The 22,877-nt window shown below is 42.8% G+C and overlaps 1 protein-coding gene across 3 annotated transcripts in view; it reads right to left on the minus strand.

Annotated features, from left to right (window-relative positions):
* The window catches only part of ryk (receptor like tyrosine kinase), a 49,548-nt gene that overhangs the window by 13,999 nt on the left and 12,672 nt on the right, over positions 1-22,877 (minus strand). Inside the window, exons 2-8 of one of the 3 annotated variants that reach the window (XM_063891847.1) lie at positions 15,411-15,532; positions 13,330-13,429; positions 12,642-12,773; positions 11,099-11,155; positions 10,189-10,327; positions 8,301-8,401; positions 4,975-5,058 (exon numbers count right to left, since the gene is read on the minus strand). In XM_063891847.1, the coding sequence (XP_063747917.1) occupies positions 4,975-5,058; positions 8,301-8,401; positions 10,189-10,327; positions 11,099-11,155; positions 12,642-12,773; positions 13,330-13,429; positions 15,411-15,532 (735 nt within the window). Of the gene's footprint in view, positions 1-4,974; positions 5,059-8,300; positions 8,402-10,188; positions 10,331-11,098; positions 11,156-12,641; positions 12,774-13,329; positions 13,430-15,410; positions 15,533-22,877 lie in introns of all 3 variants that reach the window. The other 2 variants (XM_063891846.1, XM_063891848.1) reach the window with 2 other exon arrangements.

The following is a 22,877-nucleotide window of genomic DNA, read 5'->3' on the forward strand; positions in this document are numbered from 1 at the left end:
TTAAATAACATGCCTACAATTGGCAGTTACTTGGTGGGTGGAAGCATCAAAGAATGTCGTCTGTTTTTAAGGGTGGCAAAGGCCTCTATCACTCTATTGTGATTTAGGTGCTGAAGTGCGTCTTTTTCAATTGACATGACTGTAGACTGTGAAGTCTTTTCTGATCCATTGTTTGGCGTAGCCAGGAGTGCAGCCGGCGCAGTACACTAAAGGACCTTTCACACGAGCTGCTGCTTACAGGCACTGTTAAAGCAACTTGGATGGTTGCCTTCAGGGAGGGAAACATGTCTGAATCAAGGAGGTTGTGCACAGTCAACATATCTTTGGGTGAACATCCAGCCTCTGTTTTCCGGGCAAGAAAGTTTCTGGCCACCAGAACCTCCTCTGTTTTCAGGTCAATGCTGTAGTGTTTTGCAAGTTCATTCAAGTGTGATTCACTCAAGAAGTTCTCAGATTTCGGACTGCATGCCTGGATGCCTTTTAGTAGCCCTGCATCTACACTGCAAAATCTTTGCTCAAGCTCGCCAACCATCCTATCCACACACGGGAAAAGTAACTCTCTTTTCATTGTGTCTGAGCTGTTCAATTCATTACGTGCACCTGCAGTTGTCTCCAGCACAAAATCCTCCATTTTCCTCTGTTTTTGCCTTGTCCTGGCACCTTCTTCAGGGATACTGAGGGTGTGGCACAGGGCTTTGGTTCTGTCATAAAGCTCTGTGGCAAATGCATCTGTGCGGTTTCCCTTAAGTGTGTCACACACTGCTTGTTTGCAGATCAAAGCTTCTGCCAGGTCTAAAGTCTCTTTCTGAAGGAGCTTGTGGAGTCCTTCGGTTACAGACAGAAGGGCCTGAAACATCAGTAGTGCATAGACTGCTGAGAACTTATAGAGCTTTGCTCTGAGACCAACAACCATGGGGGATCTAATAGCAGAAAGGCACTCTAAAATGGCAGACAACGTGTCAAGAGCTGCACTGATTGACCGCAACTGAGTGTTTGAAAGTTGGACAAGCTCAACTGTTCTCAATCCAAGCCTTGTCTGAGTCTCCATGAACTTATGATGATTCACTAGGGAGGTGTTGAAAAAGGAGTAAACACACTCCAACAAGCTGAAAAGCTCCACAGCCTCTGGGATGGCCTTGCAAGTATGGCACAACACCAGGTTGAGTTCGTGAGCGTAACAATGCACATAGATAGCTTCAGGATGGAGCCTTCTAAAATGTGCTTGTACACCTCCAGTGGTCCCACTCATGACAGCTGCACCATCATAAGTTTGTGCTACACACTTAAGCTCTGCAAGACCATTTTTTTGAATCTGCTGCTGCAGCTCCTTTGCAATGGACTGGGCATCAAATGACTTAATCTCCGCAAGCGCTAGGAAACGTTCCTTCACTGCCCCGTCTGACACATACCTGGCGCAAACAGCTAACTGCTCTGATTTGACATCTCTTGCTTCATCTGCCATGATGGCATAGAGTTTGGACTTTGTCATTTCAGATACAATGACACTTGTCCCTTCCTGGGCACAACAGTCAATCATCTCATTCTGGGAGGTTGCTGAGGTATACTGAGCATTTGATGGGGGGTTGTGTTTTTGCAGAAAAGGATCAACTTCCTTCAAAAGCTCCATGCACGCAAGAAAGTTCCCTCTGTTTGTGCTGTCTTTTCCTTCATCATGGCCACGAAAAGGGAGTCCCTGTCTCCCTAACATAGAAGTGACTGCAACAATTCGCCTGAGATATTCTCTTCTCTCTTCTATCTCACTCACATTTGCTGAAGCTATCATCTGTGCAACATTTCCCTGTTTTCTAGTTGCCTGATAGCTCTTCCATGCAACAACACTGTCTTTATGTGTTTGTGCAATCTCATGTTTGTCAAAGATGACTAAAGCTTTCTTCCAGTTCTTGCAACCACTACTGACCAAACTATCATGTTTGATGTTTTTGCCAAACACTCTACATGGGAAGCAGAAAGCTGTATTGTGATCGACTGAATATTCTAACCAGTTGTGCTTTTCAAACCAGCTGTGGTGAAATGCTCGCTTCTGCGTACCAAAACTATCTTGTGGGTAGCTCTTCAGCTTTACCTGTCTGGGCCCTGTGTCTTTGTCACCTAAATCAAATCCTGTAGTGGAGTGAGATGCTGCAGCTGCTTCATCAATTTCCCTCTCTTGGTCTGTTTGCTCTCTTTCTCTCTCTGTAATATCTTGATCTTCCTCTGGCTCTTGATCCATCTCTGGATCCCTTGCTCTCCCTGCCTTGGCCTTGCCTGTTGATCTTTTTCTCCAACTGCATCTCCTTCTGCCTGACCGTTCAAGATAAATTAAAACAATTTATCTCCCTCTTCGATGGAATTCTCTTTTCTGATTGGCTAATGGGGTGTACATTAATTCTGTATAACCTGGACACCTTAAAGTCCCACTAGAAAAGTTAAATCACCGTTCCATATCAATGCTTTTATGAATGGTTACCATTAACAACCCGTATCGATAGTCTAACGGTTGATCAGCGTCTAGCTAATCGTTTTGTTATCATGTTTCGTATTGATCGTATATATTTGCTTTTAACAAATGAAAAACGTACGTACAAAAACAATGCCAAGGGACGCGAATACATTATTTACTCCCAAATATTTTGAAGACGCACAGATTACATTTGGGCACATATGTGACTAAAATGTTTGTAATTTCAAGTCCTGAATAATATTACTTGATTACTTAACTTACAGTCATATTATGGTAGCCTACTCTTGAAAATATTTGGGCCAGGCTAATTTGGCTTATATATCTCTCTCTTGGCTATCTCCACTTTCCAATCATTACTCTCCTAAATAAAAGCTCAAGTTAAATAAGTCTTGTATGGTGCACCTGGACTGAAATGTTTCATATTTCATATTCTTATCGAGTTCCATAAAGTTCCAAGACTGTCTGCATCACAAATGACTATCCTGTGAAATCCTCTAGACTCACCTTTCCAATAGAGGATTCTCCCCACTCACTCTCTTTGCTCCTCTGCCCTGACTCCTACAGGTCAATAGGGGTGGTGGAGTGATTATTATTACCATAATGTATCATTATTATTACTATTATTATCCACTGAAGATATCATATGTGAATGTGCTCAGCTCTTGTTTCACTGTGTGCATGTGTTAAGTTAGAAACACAGCTGATATTCCAGAAGGAAGTCCCCCCATAAAATTCAAAGACTGTCTGCATCACAAATGACTCTATCCTGCGACTCACCTTTCCAGTAGAGCTCTCTCCCCTCTCACTCTCTCTGCTCCTCTGCCCTGACTCCTATAGGTCAATAGGGGTGGTGGTGTGATTGTGATTATTATTATTATTATTATTATTATTATTATTATTATTATTATTATCATATTATTCTTATTGTCATTATTATCCACATAATCCTACGTGAATGAGCTCAGCTCCTGTTTCACTGTGTGAATCTGATGCTGGAGCTGATGCTCCAGAAGGAAGTCACCCAAAAGATAGTATATGGTAAAAATAAAAGACTGCACAGCTAACTCTATAAACAACCAGGACCTTCACAGTGCATTTCAGATTAACTAGCTAGCTATGTAGCAGCGTTCTTTTAGAGCTGAAATGTAACTTTTGACTGCAAAACAACTAAGGTAAGACGTGCACAGAGATCTTCTACAGCACACAACACACGCTGTCTCCTGTACAGGGGGCTCTCTGCAAGCCCGGTTTTTATTTGTCAAACAGGGAGCATTTCGTTCATGAATTACATGGGACTTTCTGTTGTTAGCTGGGGGGCTGGAGCTAACTTATTGTCACCAACAGCAGTGATCAATACTTACTCTCTTGAAAAAAATTCGTATATCCGTTCTTGTTCACGTTCTTCTGCTAATGCTGCTCTAGTCGGTTCTGTGTGCTCCGCTCCCGGTACACACATGCTGCTGGTACCCAGATGCAGAGACGAGTGCAACCTAGGTTGCAGTGAGAACGTGGACTGGATTTCAGTGATGTGGGCTGAAGCCCCCCTAAAATAGGCCTAATGACGCCACTGAATACAGTAAGTACAATTACAAACACTGTGAAAACTTATACCTGCATATAGGAGTACTATACATTCATTGTGATAGACGCTGGTTATATACATGGAACCACCAAAAATGAAACTAAATATGAACACTGCCTGTGTTAATCCGTTCTACATACTGCGCTTTATAGTCCTTTATGCAGTTACTTAAGTAAAACAACAAATAAATATATGCTAACAGACAATGGCTCAGTTAGCCTGTAGGCCTTTTGGCAGCCTACCCCAGTTATGATCATATCCTGGATATGGGTATTATAGAGAAATGGTTTATATATATGCCCTGTATAGATGGTGTGTGTGTGTGTGTGTGTGTGTGTGTGTGTGTGTGTGTGTGTGTGTATGGCAACATTCACTGAAACATACAGGAAAGCTGAGACTCTCTGGGAAGTGAAATCCAAAATCCAACTAATCCATAAACGTGGAGAATTAAACAGACCTCTGATATAAAACAAAAGCAAACACATCCTCGCAGCTTAGAGGCTCAAACCAGACAGATCAGCATTTTTTACCTTAGGAATTACTGGAAAAATGAACTGTTCCACAAAACATTTCTGAGGACTGATGTATTGATGAGTATAATATTATTCCAGCACTAGGTGATGGGGCATCTCCATCACTTTTCATTTGAATCCGATATGCCTTAAACTGGAAACAGAGTTTTTAACCAAAAGGTGACAGAAATGTTAGTAGAAAGCAGGTGATATGGGGGGGGTTTAGAGGCTCGAAGCAGCCTCCAAGGGTAAGGGACGTAGGGCAGACCAGAAGCAGGTGAGGAGGGCTCAGAATGCAACAATGATCCATATGGAATGAAACAGTGTGAGGTTAACATGGTAAAGTGTGAATAATGTTTTATGTGCACATGATGATGACTAGAGTGTTAAGTCGTCTCTGCAGCTTCACAGGAACTTACTTTTGGTTTCATGAGGGGGTGCACCGGGGTTTTGGAAGGAGGAGGCAGCAAGCTGGAGAATGGGTGCAGAACCAGGGTGATTGTCTGATGGCAGGAAGGGGGGGGGTGAGAAAGAGGTGATTTAATGGATAGCTGGCTCAAATCACAACATGACCCGAGTGATGTATGGATGCTACTGCAGTACATCTTCACACACTAAACACACAGCAGGCAGGCCAGCAAACTTTTCAGACCAGCAGACGGCTTATAGGGGGGTGGGGGGGGCAAGTAATCCCACCCAGCAAAGAGAAGGGAAGTGGTGACACTAACTGCACAGGTGAGCTGTGGGTGTGAATCCACAAGAGGGCAGTGAAGGACCGCTCACTGACAACACACACACACACACACACACACACACACACACACACACACACACACACACACACACACACACACACACACACACACACACACACACACACACACACACACACACACACACACACACACACACACACACACACACACACACACACACACACACACACACACACACACACACACACACACAGGTGTGCGTCCCTTTGTGTGCAAGTGGGGGAACAAACTGTTTCTGGACCACAGTGGAAGTGTTTTTGAAACATAAAGAAATATGGAATAAAGAAGTAGAAAATATAGTAAGAATCTACTTTTTATCAATACTTCTGGATGCTCTGCAGCTTTACGGTCATAAGCACAGGAGCTACAGTGTAGATATGCAATGAAAAGCTTCCCAGGCTCCTCCAACGATGCAACATAATACATGTAGGACATAAAACAAATAAAACCAATGAAATTAAATACTGTTTATTACCGTGATCACTATTTCAATAAAATAAATTGCAAGTTACAAACAGATGAGTGCTTATATCACTTTACAGAGCTCAAAAACAATCCCACAGACACCACTGGAATGGAACTCTACATGGAGTATAATTCTAATATTGGTAGTGAAGCCCAATCTCATCTGCAAGTGTGCAGAATTAATTTTCAAACAGAAACAAACAGCTGCACAGTATCTAACTATTCATTTAGAGTTTCAATGACACCGTTCGGAAAGAAGCTTTGAACTGTTGTGTGCAGCCATATTAATGTAAGTTATAAATAACAGAGTTACTAATAACATATATAATAATAATGGGTGCCACCACCAACTTCATAAGAACTGTGCTGGAGGACGTGTGCTACAGTCAGATCCACTGGCACTCTGGGAGGAGCTTAAATGGTACAAGGAGTATTTGCTACTACAGTTTTGAGCTAGGAGAGGATCATGCTTCATTAGACTTTGTTAGTGTCTGTCTGTGTTTCCAACTATGTCTTAGAGTTACAATGCTCAGCTGAGTACACCCCCTTTGAAAAGTAACATTTTAAACAATACCTCAATGAACACAAAAACTATTTCCAAAATGTTGACAAGACTAAGTTTAATATAACATCTGTTTAACTTCTAACATGAAAGTAAGGTTAATAATATAACTTAGATTACACATTTTTCAGCTTTACTCAAATAAGGGCGATGCAAAAATGAGTACACCCCACTGAAAGTCTCTGGAGTAAAGCTACATTTTAGACTAAATGTCTAATTTAACAATAACCAACCACAGGTGAGTCTAATTATTCCTTACACAGGTGTCCAGCAGACAGCTGACTATAAAAGGGTGTTACTTAAAGAAAACCCCTTCCCATTTCATGTTGTTAGCAATGGCACCACATGGAAGAGAAATGTCACAAGACCTGAGAAAGAAAATAATTTATTCACACCGCAAAGGTGAAGGCTACAGGAAGATCAGCAGAGCTTTACTTATCAGTCAGAACACTGTAGCAAAAGTGGTACAAAAACTTTAAAAAGATGGAACTGCAACCATCTTACAGAGACGTCCAGGTCGTCCACGGAAGTTAACACCTCGACGGGAGCGTCTTCTGATGAGAAGGGTGAAAGATCGGCATGCAAGTTCGCTGCAGTTATCTGAGGAAGTATACAGTCAAACTGGGGTGACTATTTCCCGTGACACAATACGGCGTACACTGCAGAGGAATGGCATGCATTTGTGCCGTCCATGAAGGAAGCCTCTCCTAAAGCCCAGGCACAAAAAAGCCCGTCTAGAGTTTATCAGGGCCCATGCTGACAAAGACGAAGACTACTGGGACTCTATACTCTGGAGTGATGAGACCAAGATAAATGTTTTTGGAACTGGTGGTTTCAAAACTGTATGGAGTCGCAAAGGTGAGGAATACAAAGAAACATGCATGGTGCCTACAGTGAAACATGGGGTGGCAGTGTCCTTATGTGGGGTTGCACGAGTGCTTCTGGTGTCGGGGAGCTGCGTTTCATTGATGGCATCATGGATTCACAGATGTACTGCTCTATACTGAAGGAGAAGATGCTACCATCACTGTGCCCTTAATCATCATGCACTTTTCCAACATAACAATGATCCTAAACACACATCTAAGGCCACTGTTGGATTTCTGAAGAAGAACAGGGTGAAAGTGATTCAGTGGCCAAGTGTGTCTCCTGATCTGAACCCAATTGAACACCTATGGGGAATTCTGAAGAGACAAGTTGAGCATCACGCTCCATCCAGTGTCTCTGAAAGAGGTCATTCTTGAAGAATGGAAAAAGATTGGTGTAGCAAAATGTTTCCAACTTGTTCATTCCATGCCTAGAAGACTTGGTGCTGTCAAATCATGGACGCCAAACAAAGTACTAGATGTAATAGATTTTGTTGTGGGGTGAACTCATTTTTGCATCGCCCTTATTTGAGTACAACTGAAAAATGTGTAATGTAAGTTATATTATTAACCTTACTTTCATGTTAGAAGTTAAACAGATGTTATATTAAACTTAGTCTTGTCAACATTTTGGGAAATGTTTTTGTGTTCATTGAGATATTGTTTAAAATGTTACTTTTCAAAGGGGGTGTACTCAGTTACGCTGAGCACTGTATATCCAGTCCAACAGCAAAGGCTGCCTGTGCTTCTCTAACGGCTCCACAGTTGGCCTGACACTGCTCTGAGAACATCACTCACACAGTAATAGGTCACAAGGGTGTTAGCAACCCAAGGACAGAGAACACCACTGCAGGAACTCTGCTCTTCATTACAGTCTTATGATGCTCGTTAAGCTACTTAGGTCATCACAGTAGATTATTGCATTTGGAAAAACATGCACACACAGAGTAAGAAGAGGAGAAAACAACTAAGGCAGACTGACTGTACTTCAGCACTTCTATGTGCCACAAATATGTTTGGCGTGATGCTGCATCTTGTTGCTATTTGCCCTTAGATGAAAGAGTGAAATGCCTTACTGGTGACTGGTGCTGCGTTGTTGGGGGTGTCCGCCCTCAGGTACTGGGTTGTCTGTGTGGACGGCTGAGACAGACCCTGCGAGCTCCCACTGTCACTCACACTGAACACACAGAAAAAGAGGATAAGTTATCCAGAGGCACCAGGATGGTAAACGCATTACTCAAGGAAACTCTTTCATATGTTCTTAGTAACAAGCTAGTTTCAAATCCAGTGTGATCCAAATGATCACAGCTACACATGAATTTAAGTGAGTGAATCGTGAGTCATTTCAGAAAAGAAGGCTGCAGAGTTCACCACACGAGAATATTCCTGTACACACATCATGCAATGTGATCAAATCAGGTCACTTTGGCAAAAACACATTACAGCAACTAACTTTAGAGAGATTTCCATGGAACAGAAGAAAACAGTCTTTGTAAAAATGTCCCACTGTCCTGATGGCTAACCTCTGCGTCTGGACAAGGGGACAACGGGGTGCTGATCTAATTTACAGCTGATTACCTGCACAGCTGCCTGCAGCCACCTGGAGTGAACAGCATGGTTCCTTAAGAGCGGCTTTAACGTGATATAACTCTTTTTGTGGATTACCTGTTTTTGTTTGTCTTTGAACACAGGTTATATGCAGGAATCCTGAAGTCAAATTGAATACCTTTTTAGACCTTTTTTAAGACCATTTCCGTACATTTTAAGACCTCACCGCACTTCGAGTTCTAACCGGTTACATTGGCGGCACACTTTACCTCACATTTAGTATAGGCTATACAGTATTGATTGTAAGATAGCACAACTAAACAGTTTGTGATAACTCCTTATCATAATTCAGATAGAACAAATAATGTGATGCTTGGCTCTTCCGTGTCCCAAAGATTGTGACCCAAGATACCTGGCCCGCACACAGCCATCATCCCAATAACGAACGAGGACGTCCATCTGTTTTTTGTTGTTGGCTTGATTAAGGCTCTTCTCAAACATCAGCACAAACGGCCCAGCCTTGTTGATGTTATTAACAAGCTGTTCGTTAAAGTAAGGGGACTATGTACCCTGTTTTGTCTATTCCACAGGTGACCTTTTTGGCTATTTCCAAATCTGGGCACATAGCTTGGAAAGATCGTAAATCCCTTCATTGGAGTTGGTGTTTTATCACGGTGTTGCGGTACCGGAGAACCTCTGCCCGCAGCGTTGGAGTGGCGCCCAGCATCACTGGGAGGTTAGAAGCAGTGGCTGTAGTAGCCTCAGCGATGGTGGGTACGGCCGGTGATGTTGCGCAGAAGTGCGCGATTGAGACCTGCTGTCTGCGTCCCACAGCGGCTTTGTGGCTAGCACTGTGGCTATCCCCATCGAGGCTACACTGATCACCTTCCGACACACGCAGCAGTAGGCCTCGCGGTTATTCCCAGCGACGGGTCTCAGCCATGGTTCAAACTCCTTCTCTTCCAACAATTTGGACGCAAACTTACATTTCCCCATAACTATCAACCGGCGTAAACGGACGGCGCGATGTCCTGTTCAGATGACGTCAAATCCAACGGGATGCCATAAATAAACTACACAATATCTCACTACATACCTACGCAATGATTAAATTCAGGCAAACTTTAGAATACAACCTCTTTGGACAATTGATATACTTATTGAAAACAAGCTACAACATTTAATACCTTGGAAAATGCCGTTTAATACTTTTTAATAGCCTTAATTTCACTAAATTGATTTATCAACTTGTAATACTTTTTAAGACCACGCGGACACCCTGGAACAGCAGAATTCTGCAGAATATACTCACATGAGTTCAGCGGGGGACAGATAGGAGGCTAAAATTAGGAGGCTGTAAATGTGCAGCTTCTTATCAGCTGCAGTTCAATACGTGTACAAACATTAGAAACAGACCTGTCCTCCATCTCCACCCTCTTCATGCTGTGTAGGTGCAGGATGGCCAGGATGATGGCCACCAGGAAGATCACAATGCAGCAGACGCTCACACTGATGTAGAACACCTGGGTGGAGGTGGTGGGGGCGGTCTCACCATCTACTGATGACAACAAGCCATACATTATAAAATCACACTAGTGATACAATAAACAATTCATTTAATCATCATTCAAACCTTTTATCTATGAATGACAGAACATGGTGAAATATGTATATCCTGGCTCTTACAGCCTCTATGTGTTACTTTAACAATAAATCCATCATCAAAGTAACATCTTTTCATTGGAATGATGGTTGCAGCTGTAAATCAAACGCTGAAAAATGCATAATGAGAAAACAGAGCGTTGTTGGACACAAAATGCCATCGTCATTAAAGAAAGCTTCACCAGTAATATGGGAGATGCAGGGCACAGATATGAGGTTGGACAATAACAAAAAACTTGAGAGGGGGAGAGAGTGAGTGCACCGAGGGCTCCTCTCGTGGTTAATGGAGGCCTGCAGTAGTGGAGGCGGGGTTCAGGATCCAGTGTCTGAGAGCCTTTCTCATCACCTCTCTAAAAGCCTTGCAGGGCCCCAGGTTCCACGGGGCTACCCAAGCAGAAGGGAGACAACCCCACTAATGGCACTCTGTCACAGGGCCAGTGGGCGCACAAAGGGCCTAAATAAAACTCACTGGAACAGGACAGCTCCTCAAGAGGGGGTAAGGGGGGGCAGAGTGCACTTCAGTAGGAGATAGAATCGTTCTCTTTGGGCTCTGAAATCATACACCTGGGTTAATACAGCTCTGCTTCCCGGGCTGCACCCCCTATGAGAGACAGCACAGCCAGCTGATGAAGAGCGGCTGAGAGAATGATGAGGAGGTACTTACACTCAGTCTGTGGATGAGTTTTATTGCTGAGAGGAATCTTTGGGTCGGAATCTATTCCTGTTGACAGAGGAATAAAAAGCAGAAAGAATGATATCAGCTCTACCTTTAGTTGGATGAAAGACTTGTTTTTCATTCTTGGATCCTGCTAAATCTAGCCCTACTTTAAATCCTTTTAGAGTTTTGGTAGTTCATGTATTTGAACCTTAACCATTTGGAAATGATTCCTTTGGTTCGGTAGAAATTTGGCTAGTAGATGCTCCAAATAGATTCTATGAAGAAAATCCACACCATGACCTCTGATTGTTCGGTGAGTTTTATGTTCTGATAAAATCCAGGTTTCTTTTCTAGGTTAACAGTTGATCGGAAGGACGAACCACAGTAGGCAAACATGGCTAGAAGCCTCTTTGCCACAGGCAATTATCTTCAGGTAGTTGGAAAATAGTACGGAATGAAAAAAAAAAGAAGCTGTATATCTCACACTGCAAAACTAGTGCTAAATTCTACTTCTCTTTCCTAGTAATGAGTATTTTATTTCATCCAAATATCATAACAGTATACATTTTGAAATATTCATCGCAACAGCAGCACAGCAGAGAGTGCTGATATTCTTCACACCTGCTACTCAGGATTTCTGCTATATCACAGTCTACTGGTGAATTACATTGCTACTGATTGAAAATAACTTTCATCCTCTGTTACAAAACCCATACCACCATGCTTTGTATGCCATGAACATTAGGTTTGTTAAATGCAGAAATATACCAGGATGTCAAACTGCATTTGGTCACATTTTGCAGTATGATTTTGCAGATGTTCTATTGGTTCTGGAATATTGCAGGAAATAAGATACTGTAAGTGGCAAACACGCACTGATGATACTTACACATTTAATATCAACAGAATAATCTCTACATATTAACACCACTTTTATAATAGTTGAAGCTTAAATGCAATAGGGAGAAGTAAATAGCTGATTTAATGCTAAAAAGCAAACTACATGCTGGTCACCTGTATTAGCATCACCGGCGCTAAGCTTAAGGCGGCATTTGTTTAGTGTGATGACGTTTAGTCATCTCATTTTGTTTTGAAAATAAGTAAAAGCTTGAAACATTGTGACGTAGTTCATGTCATAGAACGATACATAAAAACACCTTGTGGTGTTAACCTCAGACCTTATTTTATGCATCGATCCAAAAACAAATTCAAAATCATTGATACGGGACTAGGGAACCTGACAGTGCTAAAATGCTAACTCGTTTCAGAGATTAGGACTCATTCCTGCACCACTCTTCTGGGACATACTTTCAAAGGGCAGCTGCATTACTTACTTAAATGAAAAAAGTAAAAGTAAGCGATCTGAAATGCAGCCAAATGAACGCTGCACCCCCCCTGTGCTGGTACCTATAACCATTCCTTTGTACTTAATATGAAACACTAACTGATTTGTAACATCCTGATAGCACTTGTATTTATAAAGATGTTTTGTAAAATGGGAAATGTATCAAAATGTACGGTTAAAGGACCTGATTATTCGTATACTTACTCTTATAGCACATTTTCCTCCTCTTGAAGTTGAGCACTGTGTAGTTGTTGGCATGTGTGGTCAGATTGAGCTGCACCGTTAGCACGGCCTCTCCATCCACCTTGCCTGAACAGAAGAGGTCCACTCTAAAGACTACACACACACACACACACACACACACACACACACACACACACACACACACACACACACACACACACACACACACACACACACACACACACACACACACACACACACACACACACACACACACACACACACACACACACACACACACACACACACACACACACACACACACACACACACACTTAGAGGAAACTTCTGCATATGGTATTTGTACTGTAAATATATATAAAAAAAATACAAGCTCTAAATGATTTTGTGGTCAGCATTTTACCCTAGCTTATATACCAGACTACTTCTTGACTATTTCTAGACAGTGGCATCAATCCTCTCATCAAATGCTCGGCCAGAAAAAACTGATAAGTGTATTTCTGCCAAATCTCTCCTTTAACACTGATTCAGCAACTGAGTTTCAATTGAAGCTGCCATCTGTCTGATAGAAAACCAGTATGAGTGTGGACTTATTGAAACCACTGACACATATTTAAAGCACATGCTTTATATATGGGGGCTATGTTTTTTCCAAAATGAAACAACAAAAGGATGATATTTGACGAACCAGAGGGAACGTGGGGCACCTCCCCCTGAAGAGAGATGTTGCTGCGTGGGGGATCCATGGCCGCATCGTTGTCCATATGGAAGCCAAGCCGGTAGTCGACCTATAAACAAATAATGATGAACCCCAACTGTCAACACAGAGATGGGTTGCCCTACACTAGAGGTGTAAATCATAGGTTATATCACAATACAATATTAAATCAATGCTTTGCACAACAATACAATATCTGATCTGATATCATAAAGTCTGCCAGCATGATTTTGGTTTGTTTCTACTTGATAACATATTCCAATTCAACACAATCGTTAATTCATAAAAAAACAACAACACAGGAATGTATTCCTTATAATAAAACATAAACAGACCTTCAGTTATTTACTGAACATTTCCCATGATGAGTCACTGACTAGGAAAGAGGTGCTCGTAGAGCGATAGTTTGCCGTGGCAATTTCAATCTTTTCATTTGTCAGGTGCGTTTGAAAAATAACTATGCTGTTTTCACTCGGCATCAATATCATTGAATTACAACTCTACCCTGCAAGAGTAAGCATGTCTTAGGTTGCGGTCGAGTTGTCTAAAAATCCGCTCCTATCGTCTCTTCCTATCCTCTATTCCTTAACCCGTGTGCAATGTCACGGGGTTAAGGAATAGTGGACAGGAGAATTCTAAAGGACTTAAGAAAAGAGTCTGCGGTGCTTTGAGAATCCGACTGCACTTACACTATCCAACGTATTCATGATGCTCCAGCGGACGTTATAAATGTCAGACTGCTGTGGGGAACTACAGCTCTCTGTACAGGACTACTGAGAGACTCTAGAGACTCTGCACCATGCGCTGATGGTGCTGTTTATGCTTTATGAACGAGGACAACAGAGAACATATATTCTTCATGATCAAGGTTGGAACTGAAATAAAAAAGTAAAGTGAAACTTATGCTTTTCATACGTTTTAAACTGCTTAATAAGTACCGTAACTTTCATGAAACGCATTTCTCCGTCAAGATCGGCTGTTTCCGTGAACAGCTGAATGCTGTGTCACGGTAAATGTTGCGGCCGCAAGGCATTGTGGGACAGTATTTTCTCCTTTCCTTTCTAAAGGAAGGTCCAGTGTTTCCTAAGATAAAGCAGGTTATAAAGGAAGTTTCAGAGCTCCTTTCCTATCATCTAGACTAGAAAATTCGAACAGCTCTTATTATGGTGGCCACTGAGGTACTTCCGGGTCATTCCACTCTGTTAGGAACCTCCATCCATCCATCCATCTTCTCCCGCTTTTCCGTCAGGGTCTCGGAGGTAACAGCTCCAGCAGAGAACCCCAAACTTTCCTATCCTTGGCCACATCAACCAGCTCTGACTGGGGGATTCCAAGACGCTCCCAGGCCAGCGAAGAGATATAATCCCTCCACCTGGTCCTAGGTCTACCCCTCGGTCTCTTCCCAGCTGGAGGTGCCTGGAACACCTCCCTAGGGAGGCGCCCAGGTGGCATCCTCACTAGGTTCCTGAACCACCTCAACTGGCTCCTTTCAACGCGAAGGAGCAGCGGTTCTACTCCGAGTCCCTCCCGGATGACTGAACTTCTCACCTTATCCCCAAGGGAGATGCCAGCCACCCTGCGGAGAAATCCCATTTCGGCCGCTTGTATCTGCGATCTCGTTCTTTCGGTCATGACCCATCCTTCATGACCATAGGTGAGGGTAGGAACGAAGATGGCCCGGTAGACAGAGAGCTTTGCCTTCTGACTCAGCTCTCTTTTCATCACAACGGTGCGGTAAAGCGACTGCAGTACCGCTCCCACTGCTCCGATTCTCCGGCCCATCTCACGCTCCATTGTTCCTTCACTCAAGAACAAGACCCCGAGATACTTGAACTCCTTCACTTGGGGTAAGGCTTCATTCTCTACCTGGAGTGGACAGTCCATCGGTTTCCTGCTGAGAACACTGGCCTCAGATTTGGAGGTGCTGATCCTCATCCCAGCCGCTTCACACTTGGCCGTGAACCGATCCAGTTCCTGTTAGGAACCTTCCTGAGATAAACTGACTATTCCATAGCAACCAGAGTGAAGTAGTGAATGATGCTGAGACTTACATTTGTCTTGGAATGCCATGAGAAGTGCAGGCTGTTCGTCTCACTGGGCACAGGCAGGGTGAAGGAGAGTGCATAATGATTCACCACGTCATCTCGCACATAGTACAGCTCTGCATCCAGGCCTGTGGGGGGGCAGAGGACGGAGAACCATATTAGACATTTTTGTCATTTTGTAATTTAGAGGTAGATTTACACACTCTCACAGAGCAAGCCTGAGGAATAATGGTAATATCCACTCAGACTGCATGCCGTATTTGGGGGGTTTCCTCACAATAAAAGATGGACTACCCACATCTGTTAGCACTTGAGACCTCTTAGTGCCCAAGTGAAACTTCAAAAAGTTCAAGAGAGGCAACATCCCAATACAAGTGCAATTTTCTATCCAGGAAACTAAATTGGGAAGAGGAAAGGTTAAGAGGAAGGCTTTGGAATGTTTCAGATAAAAACTGGATTTCTACCATTCCGTTTTGAGTGTGTGTTTTGGTGCTTAGTTACAGCATGTTCAGTTCCCTTCACATTCCCTTGAACAGAGTCAAGCTAACACAATTTTTCACTGCTGCATCACAAAGTCATGCAAGTCAAATGTGTGCTGGTGGATCCCCGACCCCGGCCCGGGGCGGTGCTATCAGTGCTTGAAAGCGTCTGTCTGGCAGAGTGGGGTCTGTCTATCAGGCACAGAGTATCTAGTTTAAAGAGAGGGGAAGAATGTGCCCAGGCTCCCCAAATACCCCTGGGCAGTCTCAGAGCTCCGGTTCATAGACCTTTCACACATCAGTTCAATTAAAAACACTCTCTAGCATTTACCCACTCAGAGAAGGGGGGTTGCTATACACACTGTGAGGCCCAAAGAGCCTTTAGATTCATCAACAAACTGCTTCTGGTTGGGTTAAGATGAATAAACTTACATGTACAATTAAACATAGTTCAACCATTACTTAAAGGTCCCCTATTATATAAAATGCACTTTTTGCTGTCTTTTATACATAAATATGTCCCCGGTGTGTAAGGAAATACAACCCTCTCTCTTTTCCTCCTTACCAACAAAAACGGGGGTACAATCGAGCTGATCCAGATGTGGGCTGGCTTTAAATTTAACTCCTGGCAACTTCCTGCTCGTGCGACACGTCCCAACATATCATCCCCAATATACATTAGGCTGGATGAACCCCTCCCCAGCTGTTTTGGAAGTAATATGGTCTGTGTTTACATTAGCACTCAGAGCTAACGCTGCACTTGAGAGACTATGTGTAATATAAAGGTCCTGTCCTTGTGGTAAACCGGGAGAGAGAAACGTTTGAGCTCTATACTGTTTCAGAGATAATGCTGGATGTGGTTTGGAACATTATATGGCGTTTAATCACGGCAGCGTTTAGCTGAGTTTCTCCCGGTAGAAAACTCTCTTCAGAGGAGAAATCATGACGCTCCAAAGGGGCGTGGCCAGCAGCAGCTCCAAAGGGGCATGGCCAGCAGCATCTCCAAAGGGGCGTGGTCAGCAGCAGCTAGTTCATTTAAAGCTACAGTCACAGAATCAGCACTTCAGGAACAGGGCTGAAATAGAGGGGGATGGGGCATGCTACAAAGGGGGATCTGTTTGGTATTTTGAGCAAAACACTTCACAGACATGTTTTGTAGAGATATGGCCCTACACTATATTGTTGAAATATAGCATAATAGGTGACCTTTAAATTAAAATATCTTTTGAGTTGAATAAAAATGTGCCTTTTATTTTGCATAAAACAAAAATCTATATCCACATGTAATACAATTCATCATTAATCATTGTTAAACAATGATGTTAACGATTCCGGTTCTGCTTTTCGGTTCTTAATTTTGGTTCTTTGAGAAGGTAAAAATAAGTCCCATGCTAATTTCATATTTATTGAGTCAAATCTGTATTCATATTTACAAATCACATCCTACCAGGGGTGGGACCAAGTCACTGTTTGGCAAGTCACAAGTCAGTCCCAAGTCTTAGCAGTCAAGTCCAAGTCAAGTCCCAAGTAAAGACAGAGAAGGGCAGGTCGAGTCCAAGTCCGAGTCACATCAAAGTCGAGTCGAGTCCAAGTCCCGATCTTTTTCAAGTCCTGAACTAGTCATCATGTACTCTTCAATTAATATTGCAATTATTAGACTATCAATCATAATTTGAACATATCAATCTACTCTACAGTCTAATTGTATAAATACAGATTGAAATATTTTCAATGTTTCTGTATTGAAATCTTTTATGATATACACATGCACCCTAAGACCTTCAAAGTATCTCAGAGAAGAAGGGAGAGTGAATATTGGGTTTGAATGGTTTTAGCACGGAAGGCACTGATGTGACCATAAAGTTAGTAAAGCGCCTGGACCAGTGAGGCATATGAGCGGAGTGGATGTCTGAAAGCAGTGCTTGAGCATGTTACAGTACGTAAACAATTTCCTTTAATTACAATGAGACTTGATATTTCAATAAACAATGTTTAATCTGCATTACAAAAACAGCAGAGAGAGAAAAATAGGGGCAGTTATTTTACGGTTCACATCGGGAAAATGAAAAGTGAACCATTTTTATTCTCAGGTGTTGCCTCCAAAATGTAAGTGTGTGTGTGTGTGTGTGTGTGTGTGTCTGTGTGTGTGTGTGTGTGTGTGTGTGTGTCTGTGAAAATAAGAAGATGTCTGATGAATTTAAGATAAATAGCATTTGTAAAGTCAACAGTGCCCAAATAAGGTGTGTGTGTCAGAGAGAGAGAGAGAGAGAGAGAACTAACATGTGCCACAGCAATGACAAGGTTGTTTTTCATGCAGAGCGGACGGACAGCTCTCAACTAGGCTTCCCTTCCGCGGCGCAATTGCATCTTTTCCGTAGGTGAAATCCGGGAAAATCGTGAATATTAATGAGGGGAAAGCCGAGGATTATCCAATCATGTTGGTCAAGTCCCTGATCCAATCCAAAAAGGCAAAAATCTGCCACATGATAGCATCGCTCGCGCTTGCCTGCCGGCTCTCGCACTTTACGGTCTTCGGGGCTTCGGAAGTTGGCATGGCAGGGAAGGATGTCCATGATCAGGAAATGTAGTTTTTGACTCGAGACATGTCAAGTCATTACAAGTGAAAGAAGCAAAGTCCAAGTCAAGTCTTGAGTTAATAGTATTCAAGTCTACGTCGAGTCGCAAGTCATGCCGAATTTGATCGAGTCAAGTCTGAAGTCATTAAAATCAAGACTCGAATCTGACTCGAGTCCAAGTCATGTGACTCGAGTCCAAGTCATGTGACTCGAGTCCACATGTCTGCTTCATACTGTATAATTTGGTTGCTGTTGAATGAAATTATATAACAATCTGCATTGTTTTTGCATTCACAACTTATTTCTAAGTGGTGCAAATTGAGATTACATCCCCCCGGTCTGCTCTGATGTGACACTGGAACATGCTTGTGTGAGCAGTCCAACCACACTGTCACACATGTCCTGCACTACACATGCTACAGCTGCCCAACTGCTCCACTGCTTGTAAAGTAAATAAATAGTATTTTCATTTCAAAATATGTCATTCATATACCCTGCTTCATGACCAATACTGACTTCCCTCTGCTCCTCCGAGTCTGTCTCACAGTCCCGGGACGTGAGGACAGCGCACTGCGAGACGGACGGACGGACGGACGGACGGACGGACGGACGGACGGACGGACGGACGGACGGACGGACAGACAGACAGACAGACAGACAGACAGACAGACAGACAGACAGACAGACAGACAGACAGACAGACAGACAGACAGACAGACAGACAGACAGACAGACAGACAGACAGACAGAAAGCAACAAGACAAGCAAAGTCGAACCAAAGGAGAACCAAAATTAACATTTCTAAACCATACAGATCCGAATTGGAACTGGATTTCGGTACCAACCCTTAGCTATAATTCATGCTTTATTCGGTATTTTGAGCAAAAAACTTCAGAGACATGTATTGTATATATCCGAGACCTATAATATATTCTTGAAATAAAGGAACAATACGTGACCTTTAAGCTAAATCTTTGTTGCAATAGATATAAGAAGGTTATTGCTTTATTCAAAAATGTGCTACTACTAAAACTATTAATGAGGAGTTGCTTTTCTCTTCACTTGGTGAATGTAATGTATTCTCTCTCCTTTAAGTCTGTTTTAGTCTCCTGAGGGAAACATTTGTTGACATAACTGATCCATATTGCAAAATGCTCATCAGCTGGATGCTCACAGTGGTTGTACTGTCTGGGTTTGAGTAAGGATCGAACAGTTGATACTATTTAAACTTTAAGAACGGCCTCCTGCTGCATCAGTAACCACATCTGATGATGAGGGCAGTGAGAAACCTAAACATATGCTTACATCTGTAGAGAAAAATATCTCTAGCTATAACTAAGCAACTAGAACATTGGATTGGAGAATTCTGTGAAACACATATCAGTCATCTCATGTGTGTGAATATTAAGAGATGTGCACACAGCCTCACACTTTAGTCCAATAATTATTCCTTTTCTTATGCTCAGTTTCTCCCATCACTCTTTTCTCACTATATGGCTGCACAGTGTTCACTACGAGACCAGACATAAAGGCCATGAGAGGACCAGTGTGAGTCTGGCTCGAGGCGGTCCCTCCCACAGCACCACAGTCATCCTCCCTAACTGCAACAAGTTCATACCAGGACCGTGAAGGAATGGCAACAGCAGCCTGTCAGTGTACACAGAGCAGGAGTGGTTCCTGAGGTTAGGGAGGCTAGAGCATGCAGCTTCATCCCTGCCTAACACCAGCTTTGGACTGGAAACTGAAGAAGGTGCGCCTTTAAACGGGATTCTGTAAGTGTTGGGTCAGTGTGTCACTTCCTCATCATGCTGTTTGGTACTGCCGATGCAAACGCTCCAATGCTAACTGTGGAAATGTGGAAAATAACAACATCACTTTGAATTCCAGCATGATAACTTGGCAGCATGTTCACAGATTATTTCCTGCAGCTCTTTTCCATTTGCTCTGCTGGTGTCAAGTGATTAACAACAGCCCGCAGAACACTCTGTATCACCTGGAAAACACTTCAGAACTAATGACACAATACTAAGAATAACAACGACAGAATAAATCTAAATGTTTATAGTAATTTATCTTTTTTTATACTGCATGAAATAAATAACCCCACATTTGTTGGGGTAATAACCCTTCAAATAAATCTGTTATGTAACCTTTTCTTATTAATGATTTCAGTATTCATTCAACCATCAACTCATAAGGGTACTTACACTTAATACAGAATGCAATCTATTCTGCCTCAGGGGCAACCATTAATCCTGAGTTATCCTAAATAAGAGGTCAGTAAGAGCATCAATCAAAAACACACACTAACATGTGCCACAGTGCTTGTATACAAAGTTGTATCTTGTTCTGGCACAGTGGCCGCCATAACAAACAACTTTTAAAACCAGGCTACATTTGACTGTTTATGCTCGTCATGCACAATTACATGATGTGACATAGTTTAATGAAACATATGGGGACATTTATCATCCCATATCCACAGAAGTGACCTGATCTCTCTGAGGCTCTCACAGCATGAGCAGCGCGTTGCCAGTCTCTGCTGCTTCGGACCGACCAGTAACATTGAGCTTTTTGAAACAGCACAGTGGATTGATATAGATCAGGGGTAACCAACAGGGCGATCGCGATCGACTGGTCGATCTTCAAAGCCTTCACTGTCGATCCCTAGCATTTTCTCATTTTCTAAATAAAATAAAAATGTTCATGCTCTGGTTGGTTGGTTGTTTTAACAAGCTTTTTAGACCTAGCTCTGGCTTGTTGATTTGAATCACGCATAGGTCATTTTACAAACTCCAATTGGTTATTTGATATGCTGAGGCTGCATGCAATTGTGGGCGGGGTTAAAAAAAATCAGATCCTAACGGACATCTTGAGAAAGTAGTAACTTTAAATTGTGCCAAGTTCTGCCAACCTTAACAGTTAATATCGATATGGCTGAGGGCCCGGCAAAAACGAAATCAAACACGTATTATTTCCACCCGGAATGGGAGCATGAATTTCTTTTCACATCAGCAAAAGAGAAGACTATATGCCTCATATGCCAACAGGCGGTAGCCTTGCCAAAACGTGGCAACCTGGAGCGCCATCATGCTAGCACCCATGCTAAATTCAAAGACTCATATCCACTCAACAGCGCATTAAGATCAAAAAGAATTGATGAACTGAAAAGAGGACTAAAAGCACAGCAGTCGCTTTTCATCGCGCCTACAGCAAAGAGCAAGGCAGCTACAGAAACGTCCTTCCTAGTTAGCCATATTTTGGCTAAGCACAAAAAACCATTTACGGATGGTGAGTTGATCAAAGAGGCAATGAGCGTTACAGCTGACGTCTTGTTTGCTGATTTTAAAAACAAAGAAGACATAAAAGCAAGGATAGGAAGTGTACCACTTGGTGCACAAACTGTAGCCAGACGAGTCGAGTCATTGTCCGAAGATGTATCCCAGCAAGTATTGAAAGACTTATCTTTCTCGGAATACTTTTCAATTCAATTTGACGAGTCTACCGACGCCACAGACACAGCCCAGCTAAGTGTGTTTGTCCGAATGGTTTTCACGGATTTTACTGTCAAGGAGGACTTTCTGGCCCGTATCCAATTGAAAGACAGAACCAGGGGTGAGGACGTGTACAAGGCATTCAAGGACTTTGTGCGTGAGTACAAGATTCCCATTCATAAAATAGTGTCCTTCACAACCGATGGGGCACCGGCGATGATCGATGTTCGTTCAGGATTCGTCGCGTTGTGCAGAAAAGACCCAGACTTTCCACCATTTGTAAACTATCACTGTGTGATACATCAACAGGCATTGGCAGCTAAAGCAATTGACATGTCACATGCAATGAATGTTGTTGTTAGAATAGTCAATTCAATTCGCGCAAAAGCGCTTCAGCACCGTCTATTTAAGTCTTTATTGGACGAACTCGACTCTGCATATGGAGATTTGATCCTTCACGCAGATGTAAGGTGGCTCAGTCGGGGCAAGGTGCTCCAGCGTTTTCTGGATTTGCTGCCAGAGATCATCAGTTTTCTGAAGTCGAGGAACGAGGAGTATGAGCAGCTGTCCGACGATACTTGGTTATTGGACTTGGGGTTCCTTACCGATCTGACCGCAAAACTCAATAACCTTAATCGAGAATTGCAAGGGAGAGACCGAGAGCTTGGTCACATGATTAGCGCAGTGGAGGCATTCAAAGTGAAGCTCAGTTTGTGGACCACTCAGTTAAGACAGGTGAGGCTGACACACTTCCCAAATCTTGAAAAGGTGTCACAAAACCTCACAGACAAAACCGCTTTTCATCCTGAACAATTCTGCGCCCATTTGAACAAACTGACATCAGAATTTGGCGCTCGATTTGTGGAGGTACAAGACATGGGGCAAGTAGTTGGTTTTGTATCAAACCCTTTCCTCAGCATTGAC

Source organism: Eleginops maclovinus, chromosome 9 (assembly GCF_036324505.1).
Source record: "Eleginops maclovinus isolate JMC-PN-2008 ecotype Puerto Natales chromosome 9, JC_Emac_rtc_rv5, whole genome shotgun sequence".
NCBI lineage: Eukaryota > Metazoa > Chordata > Actinopteri > Perciformes > Eleginopidae > Eleginops > Eleginops maclovinus.